This window comes from Ilyonectria robusta (genome assembly GCF_021365365.1).
Source record: "Ilyonectria robusta strain PMI_751 chromosome Unknown BGZ61scaffold_176, whole genome shotgun sequence".
Lineage (NCBI taxonomy): Eukaryota > Fungi > Ascomycota > Sordariomycetes > Hypocreales > Nectriaceae > Ilyonectria > Ilyonectria robusta.
Window position 1 is genome coordinate 1 of NW_025764610.1, and position 12,992 is coordinate 12,992.

A 12,992-nucleotide genomic window follows, 5' to 3' on the forward strand; every position below is an offset into this window, starting at 1 on the left:
TGCACGGCTAGGCGTGCAAATACCAACACGTGACATTTGCACGGCTAGGCGTGCAATGAAGATCGGTCATATAGTGAGTTCGAGGGATATCTCTTTTGCACGCACCTACGGGGCATTTATTGATGCAATTGAATGAAGATGATGATTTGGTGTATATTCAGCTATTTGAGGCATTACATTTGACCCGGAGGCAACGTACCAGTCTGCGTAAGGCCGTGAATAACGTACAATTTGGTCATAATACTACAGCTGTTATCTATAAGTAGGTGACTTCAACGCGTGTAGTTATATGGAAGTGAATGACTTTAATGCGTGTAGTCGTCAGGAAGTAAATGACTTCACAGCTGTTATCTGTAGGTAGATAACCTTAATGTATATAGTTATATACAAGTGAATAACCTCAATACGTGCAGTTATATATAAGTGAATGACTTTAATATATATAGTATAAAAAGCAGGACTCCTCCCCTTGAAATATGCCCTCTTTCTATATTAAGCAACAGTTCCAAGATATCAAGATGTACAACCGCAATCAAAGCCAGCATCAGAACCCTTAGAATATCCCTGTATTTGTGGATTATTCGTCAATACCTACTGGAATACTACAAGTTAATAGCAATAACCCATTTATCCTATGCCCTATTACCAATAACCAACAAATGCAGGCCCCAGCCCGGCTTGCTCATCCAACAATAATGCCATTCCCAGTTGAGTATTGGAGGGCTAATACAACCCTGCCAATAGATCTAACATCCCCCACTATACTCTATGCAGACCCCCAGGCATATATAAGAGCTCATACTACTAAATATCCTCCTTAAGAGCAGCCTGTTATTATGCAGGTTCTGCCATTTGGATATTAGCTTAACGGAATGTGGTATATTGGATTCCTTGATGATGTGATTGCTATAGGGCAATAGCACTCTAATCCGGATGTTCTTCCTATGTGGAATTACAGTCAGCTTTAAAATATCGATAATGAGTATCGGAATATGAATGTTACGATCCCAGGCACGAACTGGCTAATAGCTGCTGTAGGGATGACTACCAATCTGCCTATACTTCGGGCAGCAGAGAGGTTAGGGATGCATATTTGTAATGTTAATTGGAATGGATATGTTGAGTGGATATGGCAGGGAATATAGTGATATTATAGAGCTATTTAATAATTGCATTATTATGCTGTTATGCCTGTATCTCTTATTATAATATAAGTAACTACTAAGTAAAATTTACTCTGCATCTAAACTTAAGGATAACTTCATTAAATTAAGCTATTGAATTATAAAAACTATACTTAGAAATCCGCCTTTTCTTTCTCATTCAAATGATATATACTAATTGTATCTTCTATTACTTATATAAATTTCAACAGAGGGCATTTTACCCCTCATATACTCTTGCCTATACTTCCAAATCTCTTTTAGCAGCAACCCAGATATCTTACATCCCTCGCTGCCGTAAGTAAGGCTATTCTACTATCTCAACACCTATATCCTATTCAACACGCTCATTCTCAACTTTATCCCAATTAAGATAACTTATCATTTCCTCCTGGGTCCAGTCCCTAATGAGATTTCCCGCCCTGTAACAACTCCCTATTTGCTTGTAGTTAAGATACCAGGCATACTTGGCTTTGCTGTAACGTAGAGGCAGCCCTATAGCCCTACGGTATTGTTGATCGGTCCTGGTGGCTCCTTGAGGTAATGTAGTAAACCAGACCTCTCGAGCTGCCTTGTACCGTCGGAAGATAGCATGGGAGTTATTAGCTTGCAATGGAGGTTTGGATATAGCAGCAGGAGGGGTCTTTTGGTGAGCTGTTCTGTGTGTCGTTTTCGTCTGCCTTCTTGTGCGGGCTCCAGTCTTAGATATAGTCTTAGATATAGTCTCGGATATAGTCTCGGATATTACAGAGCATCCTGTTAGAGATAAAGGAGATAATGAGCGGGTGCCAGAGCGAGAACGTATGTGGATTGGTATATCTGTTAATATTGGGGTAGGAGCCTGAGCAGGAGCCTGAGTCTGACCCTCTAATAGTTTGTTGTAACGTAAGGGGCATGCTTTGGACCTCATTGTGTGGCCCGATTGATGACATTTTGAATATGTTGGCGCTGACATTACCCGTACCGATTTCTCAACAGCTTCAAATAGATAGGGCTTGCGTTGTGTGCTTGTTGGTGGCAGTGTCGAATTAGCTGTAAGACGATCAAACTGACTATGTGGCTTAATAAGAAGCTGGGGGGATCCTGAGCGTCGGAGATGCCAATGTAAATGGAAATGATGCAATTGAAGAGGCTGATTCTGCCCCAGTAAGGATTGAAGGATGTGAGCATAAGGTAGACTAAGCGTTGTAGTAAAGACCTCTGTATATATAGGGAGGTCCTGTGATAGCCGTTGCCGCTGACCGTCAACCTTGTGTAAGGCGTAGTGTGAGACCCAACTATGTATGTTGCCGTATAGAACCCCAGATAGTCGAATAGGTGTGCTAATATGCTGTCTGTCTTGAGTGGCATCGAGTTCGGAGATCTGATTGATCAGAACATGCCTGATGGTCCTCCAAGCCTCAAAGAGGTCAGCCTTTGCGTTGTCCAGGTGAGATTTGATGAGCTGATGAATGCCCTCGCCTCGTGATGTGATATATTGCTCAAAGTGAAGGTATTGGTTAACCTATGCCTTTATAAATCTCTCTTTGTAGGGATTAAGCTAGGTATCCAGCAGATAGCCCACTTGATTGATGTGATTAGGAATGTAACGCTCCTTAAACCTCTCCAGGTTCTGATTGTAGATGCCCTCTGTTTCTGAGCCTACAAGCTTATGCCAATGGGCATAGAACTCCTCCTACTTCTTCTTTCCCTTAGTCTTATCCTCTTGAGTAAATAAAGGCAGACAATAGCTTAGTACTGCTCTGTTGATATGCCATAAGCACAACATTATAATTGACTCAGGGAAACAAGAGGGAGAGGCAATGGCATTCATACAAGCAAGACAGCAATCTGTAAGAATTACAGATAGAAGAGCCACTTCATGAATCTGATACATATACCGTAGCTCTTTAAGAGCCTATATGTAATTAGATTCATCCTCGCCGGAAAGAAATGCAAATGCTATATAGAAGGTTCATTGACAAGCATTAACACCAACTATATTAAGAAGAGGCATCTTATACTTGTTGGTCTTGTAGGTACAGTCCAGAATAAGCACTTCGGGATATAATTTGAGGTATGCTAGTAACTACAGATGTACAAATAGTATTGCCACAACTCTACTACTTGTATCAAGATCAAATCGACTCTAAAAGCCCTCGGCTTTAAGCTCTTCAGCAAGGGCATGTATGTTGCTTTGACCTTTGACAAGATTCCGTTTGTCTTATGCAATGTAGTTATAGATATCTTGCTATATAGCTATGGTAGGTAGGTTGTTATGTAAGAAGGATCTAATCTTCTTGGGCGCAATACTGGCTTTGGCGAATTTCTGGATCGTGGCTTTCTGCTCGTCTGATAGCTGACGATGAGTTGGATGTTCCCGTTGAGATTGACTTGGTTTGTGATTGTATTGACTGAAGGAAGCATCAGGGCGATGATGCAGACTCCACACAGTCTGACATAGACTTTCCTTTGCTATAACAGAGAAGCGGCATCCTGTACGGCGTGAATTCCGCGGCTGGTCCACTCCCTCCTTGTAGGCAGGAGGGCGCCCTCTACGGTCACAGATAAAGGTGACGACAGTTCTTTTACTCGTAGTCTTCTTAGACCTTTGGATTACAAAGGCATAACCTCGTGACGCTGCCTAAGTGTTGATTGCAACGCGGACTTCCTCTTGTGAGGCATATTGGCCTTCGGGGGGAAGGGCATCATCGGGGAAGACCAGGGGAGCCGCAGGGCGGGCATTGGAAGCGCCAATTGGATTTATTGTAGCAGGAGAAAGGCACAGCAAGTTGAATTGATATTGTAGAAGCTGTTGATTATTGAATTGAGGGCTAATTTGCAGTTGTTATCAAGGGCCAAAAATCACTCACTATATGACCGATCTTCATTGCACGCCTAGCCGTGCAAATGTCACGTGTTGGTATTTGCACGCCTAGCCGTGCAGGTACTTATCGCCGTCTTGTCCTCCTAAGTTAGTAAGCGCGTTTGGTGCCCTTTTTTCTTCCCCCTATTTGTCTGTCCTAGTAAGTTAAGCGCGTTCCCAGCCGCCCGCCGCCGGCGCTTCCTGATTTTCCCTCTCTCATTATGACGTCACCTAATGCAGCCGTGTCTTGACTCTTCAGAATCTTCAAACCAGCGCAACGCCTCCTGAACCGTCCTGTCGCTCAGTTTCTCCAGTCTCGCCTGCGCGGCAGTCATTTCTTCGGGGACCCTGTTTCCCACTAGGTCTCTCTCCCGCACCTTGGACACGAGCATGATGCCGTCCAGCGTCCGGCAACGCGACAGCTGCACGTACAGGCTATACGGGTCGCACTGCGAGGGGACGACGCGTCCGTCGACGTTTGTCGTCCGCGTCCCTCGCAGCTCCAGAGCTACGTGCTCGAACGTCCCCCCCTGCACTTTGTAGTCTGTGCACGCAAATGCCGCCGCGCACGGCAGACCCTTTCGGCTGATATCGTTCTTTTGCCACGGCCGTTTTCGCTGGCATTGTATCTTAACGCTCATGGGCGGCAGGAGGATCGTGCCCTGCGGCATCCCGACGAAGCGGAAGTCTCTTGTCGTTTCCGACTCCAGAATTATCCCCGCCGGCGGCCCGAAGTGGACCGTCATGTCGGCCGAGATCCGATGGCCCGGGTGCGCTTTGTCAAGAACGACCTCCACCGCCGTGTAACTGGCACCGTTGACCAGCTTCAGCCCCTGGTGGGTGTTGTAGTTTACGACGACTAGCATCCCCGGCACGAACATAAAGACGGCCGGTACCGGTATCGCACTATCGTCGCCCTGGTTCAGAATCATGATAGCTTCTTCCTCGGTCGGCAGGCCGTCCTTCCATCTGTGCCCGGATATGAAGATTCGCATCATCGACCGCTGCTGGACCTGGAACGCCAAGGTTGCCTCCATGTTCAGATTCCACCGGTTCCTGTTCAGCGGCGTCACCACGGTGATGCCCGTTTCCCATGGGATCCTTCTATCCTCCCGATAGCACCTCGAGTTAAGAAGGTCCAAGTCCGTGCGGTCCTGCACACCCAGTCGGATTCGCTTCAGCAGCCTCTGCAAGTCCGGATCTCCCGCGGCGCGCACTTGCTGGTTCAGCATGACGACCGTCGTGAACTTCTTCCACAGCGCGTGCGCCTTGTCGTGCTGGTGCCGTTGCTCGGCCTTGAACGAGTTGTCTACGTCCCACGACACGGCCGCGCTGGGGAGGAGGATCGACCGGTCTTGGACCGGGCGGAACTGGTGGAAATCTCCACAGAAGACGATGATGGGGATCCCTTCGAAATCCTGCTGCGATCCGCGCAGTCTACAGAGCTGCTCGTTCACGGCGTGCAGCGTTCGTGCTCCGAGCATGCTCACCTCGTCGATGACAAGCACATCTTTCTCCTGCCAGTCCATTCGAGACTGGCCGTGGATGAACCGCTCCGCCTGTTTCGGCAGGCGCACCCCGTCGAGATCTTTGACCGTGTTCGCGCCCGCCCCTTGGTCTTTCGTGAACCCACAGGCGGAGTGGATCGTGATGCCGTTGATCCGCGCTGCTGCCGTACCTGACGTCGCCGTGATCAAGAGCCGATCCGAAAGGTCCTTCTTGGCGAACAGCTCGACGAGTGCCTCGATAACTCGTGATTTGCCCGTTCCACCCTCGCCACCGACGAACTGGCAGAGCTGACCGACGTCGCCTCTGTCGTTCTGGCGTATCAGGTCGAGGTGGCGGCATATTATTAACAAAGCGATCGACTGCATTTTGTTCAGCGTCAGCGATGTTACCAACTCCTTGCCCGCCGTGAAGAAAGAGGTTGATGGGCCAAACTGGACGCGCATTCCCGCGTCTGTGTCGCCTGCAGTCTCGTCCGAGTCGGCCGTCGTCATTGCGATGTCGTCCTCCCCGAAACCGGTCATCACACCCTGCAACGCAGCGCGGCGGTCGCTTTCCCAGACCCCGGGTGTGCTTTGTATGCCCTGGATCATTCTCTCCCTCTCCTTCGAGGCACTCATCTGCTGCGACTTGATAGCCTTGACCTGATCCTGCGGTGGTAGTGCGGTCCCGGTAAATACCCGCCCTGGCATGCTTATTCGCCTTGCCCCTCGTTCGGTTATCACGGTGGCCTCGAGCTCGGCCGTCGAGCACAGCGCTGATTGCTGAAACCGACAGAGCTGCTTCATCATTGCCATGAGCTCCGGCGATTTGGCCGTCACCTGATTCGTGCCCACTGCACCTCGGACGACGTCGATCAGGCGCGTTGCGTCTCCGATGCTGTTGGACTGATACGTCGCTGCAGATTCTGCGCCCGCCTCACCCATCCCGCCCTCCTCCACATGTGCGACCGTCGGATAACCCTAACCCTAACCCTTACTATCGCCGGCTTCCTGACGTCGCGACGGGTCCACGCGTCCAGGATGGTGATGCTAACAACTGCGACGCTGATGCGTCATTTTTATTAGTCGGATTAAGTCGGCCGGGGTTGCGCTGGCCGCTCGGGAGACCTTTCCTTCCCCCCGACGATTGAACAACCCTGGCTCCCCTTACTGGCGTTTCCGCCAATTGTAGAGAACGACCGACTTCAGCTACGGGATGCGGCCGTAGTGGTAAATAGCCCATGGCTCTTCGCCCCTGGTTGGCCCCTTTCTGATTCCTCGATGACTGTATGGTCTGCGGCGAAGGTGATACGGCCGTGGCGGTTGGCTGCTGCATTAACGACAAGCCTGCTTGCCTAGCTATTTCCCTAGTTTGACTATTGCGCCCCTGACCCCCGCTTGTCGTGTTGATTGGGACGAACCCTTGCGACGATGAAGGTTGTTTGATCATGTATTGGTTTGATGGCATGGCATTCTGTTCAGGAACATGGCTGTCCCGCAACTAGCTGCTAAACCCCCTTTGTGGAAACGACGACGGCGGCGGCTGCTGCTGCTGCTAACTATCGGGAGGGGTCGTGGTTATTACCTCTAATAAGAGCTTCTCATACCCCTGGTACGCTAGCTGGATTGTCTGTAATGCTTCGCTCGGCCAAGGGGTTCTATTATTAGACTTATTGTTTTCTACTACCTTGCGACACCGGTCCGTAGCCTACGCAAGAATAGTATGATTGATATATATGCCAAGTTCTATGGAAGTATATATACCACTAAGTGCAGGGTTCTCCTTCACCTTGGGTATATTTCCAAGCTGACTGTAGATAGCTTGTATAATAGTAGATGCTGGTTTATGATGCGTCCTGTTATTTTGGTAGTAAGCCTCATCTCCGCTGCGAAGATTACTGATGCATTCTAGCTCTGCATCTTGCTATACTGGGCGGAATGCTGGTTTAATAGTGTCCTGTACGATTTAGAAAAGGCCCGCCTATAGGTTGTTAGTAGCGAAGCGTTCTGTGTAGCTATTATCGTGTTCTTCTGGCATTAGGGTAAGATAGTATTTTGTTGAAGGATTCTTAAATCTGGTTATATAATACTAAATATAATCTAGGACTTGTTTTTCTAGGGAATAAGAGTGTAGTTTTAATTAAGTTGCGATATTATTGGTATTACTATTATTATCCTCTTCTCTTAGTTGAGCTTACTAGTTGGTTTTGTATGTAGTTGCTATTAACTTTTAAATAATAGGTATTAAATTCTATTGTCTTAGTAGTTTATTATTCTTATAATAATTTATAATATTAATGAGTTGGGTATTGACTTAGTATATAATATAATTTATAATTTGTGTTATGGTCTTGCCTTTATTCTTCTTTATCTTTAGGAGCGACTATATATTGGGAAAAGAAAGAGTAGGATAATATTGAAGAATGTAGCGAAAAAGGTTGTGATAATTCTTCTTGTTAAGCAAGCTGAAGAATCCGGCTTGATAAGAGGTTTCTGGGGTGGGTATAGTAGCAAAGCTAGCTGAATTATTGTTATTGCTATTCTATTTTGGGTAAAAGAGCTGATATATATTTATAGTAGTATAATTGTTATTTCCGAGATTGCTAGCTAACTTAACTTAGTCTGAGATCTAAATTGATTTGGTAGTATAGCTTGGAAAAGTCCTGAGAGTTTTAAGTATTTAGTAGAATATATTGAATTAATATTGCTTATATAGAATAATAATGTTCTTTATGTTAATTTTATAAACTTAACTTAATAATATTATTTATTATAATAATAAAAATTAATTACTATTTCTATAAGTATAAGAAGAGTTATTTATATTATTAATTTTATAACTAGCTATTTAATTTTATATAGAGATATTAAAGGTTGCTCTTTTTATATAAGTTTTATACTAGTGGGTAATTATGGGTCTTTATTACTTATTCTTCTATAGGATAATAAATTAGCTTATAGAAAAGTAAGTTTTACTATTTAAATAAAGAATATTTAGTATTTTTTTTTTAAGAGTTTATTTATTTTTATTTTTTTAAGAGGAAAATAGAGTAGGATTTTAGTTGGAGGTAGAGGCAAGCTGCAATTAGATCTAGCTATAATTATTGAGTAGAATAAGATTGCAATAGTTAATATAGAACTTAATATCTAACTTAATAGAAAGAGTATCTATAATTTAAGATAAGATAAGCCTAATTAGTATATTTACTTTAATATAATAATAAATTAAATCTAATTAATAATAATAATAATAATAGTATAAATAAATCTTTATTATAAAATTTATAGACTTATTATAAATTATTTATATTAAAATTAATTTGCTTTATATAATCTTACAATACTTTAATATAATATTAGCTGGCTATAAATTTAAGTTTCTTATTATTAATATTAGCCTAGTACCTAAAAAATAAAATATAATTCTTAGTAATAATATTATTAGAGTAGTAATTTAGTTGGGGAATATTACTAATAATATTGTAGATGGTAGCGGTATTATAGAAGACCTAAATGTAATTTTCCTTAACTTGATAAGTAAGATTATTCTAGTAAAAAAATTAATAAAAATAGGCAATATAATTGTAATTAAGAGTCTTATTATTGCTATAAGATTATAAAGAATTAAGAAGGTTAATAGGCAGCTTAGTAATAGTAAGGCAGTATAATTTAATTTATTTTCTTAGTAAATTAACCTTAATAAATAATAGTAAAGAAGGCTTTAATAGCTTAGTAGAGTTAGAGGATTATTATTATTAGCTACTAAGTAAATTAAGTAAGAAGTGGGATTTATATATAATAGGTTAGGGGGCAGGTAGGGCTAGAGTTAAGAGATTAAAGGAGGGTAGAGGATGGGTAGGTTAAGGTTATTTTAAGGTAGCTTTATTCTAGTAGTTAGAAGTATGAGTTAAGTGATGTTTTATATTGTAGGATAATATAGGGTAGTGGGATATAGGAAATAAGAGTTAAAAATGCTGGGATGATAATAAGTTTTATTGGTAATGTAATTATATTATATAATAGAAAGAAGAGGCCAGTAAGTTAATCTATATATATAGAGGTAGGTGGGTTTTATTAGGGGTAGTAGACGGGTGAGGTAGAAGGTAGAAGAAAAGAAAAAGAGAAAGATAAGAGATAGTAAAGATATTTATTTATTTATTGGAAAAATAGCAAAGTATAGACTTCTAAATAGCTTTAAAGAAGCTAATAGCAAGTAGGGGAGTTTTAAGGTTAGTAGGTTAGGATAATGAGAAGTAAATAGAAATAGAAAAAGAAACTAATAAAAGATAATTTAAAGAAGAGAGGGTAATTAGATATAGCAAGAGGAATAGGAAATTGGAAAATAATATAAAGGTAAGTTAGGGGTGTTGGGAGATAGTAGGAGATTTTTCTAGTTATATTAGGAGAATTTTAATAAATCTTAATTAGTAGGAAATAATAAGTATAAAAAGATATTAATAAAAGGAAAATAGACTATTAGACTACTAGATTACAATTGGATATTATTATAAGTATAGTAGAAGTATAGAGGGTAGACTAGTAAATAAAAAGAAAAAGGTTAAAAGTAGATTTTATAGGAGGGCGGGTATATAGATACCTAAATTTAGAGGTAAGGGGTGTTATAAGAAGGTGGAAGAGTATATAGATACCTACCCCTAGATTTGGAGGTGGGTGTATAAGCTGGGGATGGCAAGAAAGGTTATAAGTATAGATGGGCTTGAAAAGGGTATAAATTTACCCATATCTATATTAAAGTCAGCTAGTTTTTATACTATAATATATTTCTAGCTTATTTTAAAGTAATATTGAAAAATTATATTCTATATAATAAATATCTTTTTCTTATTAATTAGTTATATTTACCCAATTTATTTAATTTGCCCTTATATATACTTTTTATATATCTTATATATAATTACTTTTATAATATATATATATTTATTCTATTTATTTTATAGAATTAAACTTGTCCTACTAACTACTTATATTACTCTACTTTATTATTTATATTAATCTCAAACTTTATTATTACTTAATACTTTATTAACTTATAATCTATTAATAGCAATATAACTAAAAGTACTTTATTTATATATATATAATCTTTACTCTCTCTAGTACTTTTATAGACTTTATTATACTAATTAGATAGCAGCTTATAATAAAAATAATATAAGTTTCTAGTAAATTAAATCTTCTAGTATATATTATTATATAATTCTTTTATATTAAGTTATACTGCTATTTTAGTTTTTTATACTTCTAGGTAAATAATACTAGCTAGCTAATAGGTTTTATTTATAGTTTAATATATAGTATGTTGTATATATATCTTATATTTTATCTAATTAATGTATTAGAATATTTACTTTCTCTTTTTAAATTAATTAAAAGTTCTTTATATTCTTTTACTTGCCTTCCCTCTATTCTTATACTTGATTTTTCATTTTAACTTATATTCTACTCTTATTTCTCTTTTTTCTTTTTATTTTCTTTTTTTTAATAGTTAGCTAATATTAATTATATAGAATAGTATTTGCTATATTAATATATACTTTGCTAACTATTCTATTTATAAATAAAGATAATACTTCTTGGTAATATCTAGAGCTTTTAATAAATATCTCTATTTAATATTAGTTAATACAATCTACTCTATTTATATTAACTTTCTTATATAGTATTAACTTATTTTGTATAATTACTAAATATACTACTTTGCTATCTTATTATATCTCTTATTCTATTTACTATATAAAGTCTACTAGTCTATATAGTAACTCTATATATATAACTATTATAATACTGCTAATATTAATACCTATATCTAGCCTAGTTGTTATTACAATTTACTAATACCTGCTTTTAGTAGCCTATAATATATATATCTTGTTCTAAGCTATTTTATTTATATTGCTATAGTATATATTATACCTAATTTCTACAGCTAATACTATATATTATGCCTTTAACTAGTAATATATAATACTCTTCTATCTACTTATTATAGTTAATTTGATTTTTTGTATTAATTTAACTATTTATATATTTATAACTTTAGGTTTTATTTTAATTTGCTTTACTTTATATTAGCAATTTATTTTCATTATTTAGTCCTAAATAATCTTAGTAGAACTAGCTAATAGCTCTTTATAAAATTAATATTTAAATATAACTAGTATTATTATAGTAAGTAATATAATTAAACTCTTAAATTAAATTAATCTCTTTAACTTTATAAGCTTTATTTAGTATAATATATTAATAATAGCTATATATACTTTATTAATAAAAATTTACTATAGTAGCTTATTAGCTCTAAGTTTATTAATATATACTAAAAAGCCTAGATTAAATATTATATTAATACTTATAATTACTATTTATATTACTCTTAGTAAGCTTTTTCTCTTAAAGTTTATTAATAGCTAGAACTTAATTATATCTATATCTATTTACTTTATCTAGTTGACTAAGTTTACTATTAGTATAGTAAATAGTATAACTACTATACTTATATTACTGCTATTGTATATAATAGCTAGAATTATAAATAGTAAGCTCTTACCGGCACTAGTTGGCAGTATATATATAGCTAACTACTCTCTATATAGTAATAAAATCGCCTATATACTCTCCCTCTACTTAATTAACTGCTATATTAATATTAGGCCTATTAATATCTATAGCCCGTTAGTTATTTACTACTTAATTTCTTTTTTATCTGGTATTATCTTACTCTTCTTTCTTATTACTGCTATTCTATTACCTAGTGCCTTATACTTCTACCCTACCCAGGCCTTATCTTCTTTTATTAAGAACTGGTATTATAACTAGCTAATTCCCTGATAATTTGCAATTATCTCAAGTAATAACCAACCTAGTATATTAATATATATAGTGTAATATAATTATGCTATTCTTATACTATATATACTCTATAAATCCCATATAATATTCCAGCTACTTCTTATATTAAGTACCTTATTTATTATTAAGTTTATTTCTATGCTATTCTTATTATTATTATTACTAGCTATCCCCTTAACTTACTTTATAACTAATTCTTAAATCTTCTACTTAAGTTTAATTGCTATTATGCAATATTGCCCAATACTAAGTCTTATCTTAATATCTACCTATAGTAGATATATTATAATTAAGCTGAGTTATTCTATATCCCAGTAATTTAAGTTGCTATTTCTCTATAAGAATTTCAAGTACTTCTCCTATAATTCTAATAACTTATATTTATGCTATAATATTCTTTCTACTAGTAGAAGCTATATAATATATATAATTATTATCTACTTAATATAGTTAGGTAGAAACCGGGCTATTTTACAGCTAATTCTGCAAATTGTTTTTATCTTATTATAGTCTATTATAAGTATAACCTATTTATTATATAAAAAGATATTATATAGTAACTACTATATATTATAATACTGTAATATTGCTATTTCCAGCCTATACTCTAATTGCTCTTTTTAGATA

General features: G+C 37.8%; 1 protein-coding gene across 1 annotated transcript; it reads left to right on the forward strand.

The window, feature by feature from the left end:
* Positions 1-557: 557 nt before the first annotated feature.
* On the forward strand, positions 558-821 carry BGZ61DRAFT_376979 (uncharacterized protein; the record flags this gene model as incomplete). The annotated part of the gene is made up of 1 exon (XM_046242558.1): positions 558-821. A coding segment is annotated over one exon (264 nt), but the record flags the coding sequence as incomplete, so codon positions are not given.
* Positions 822-12,992: the final 12,171 nt, after the last annotated feature.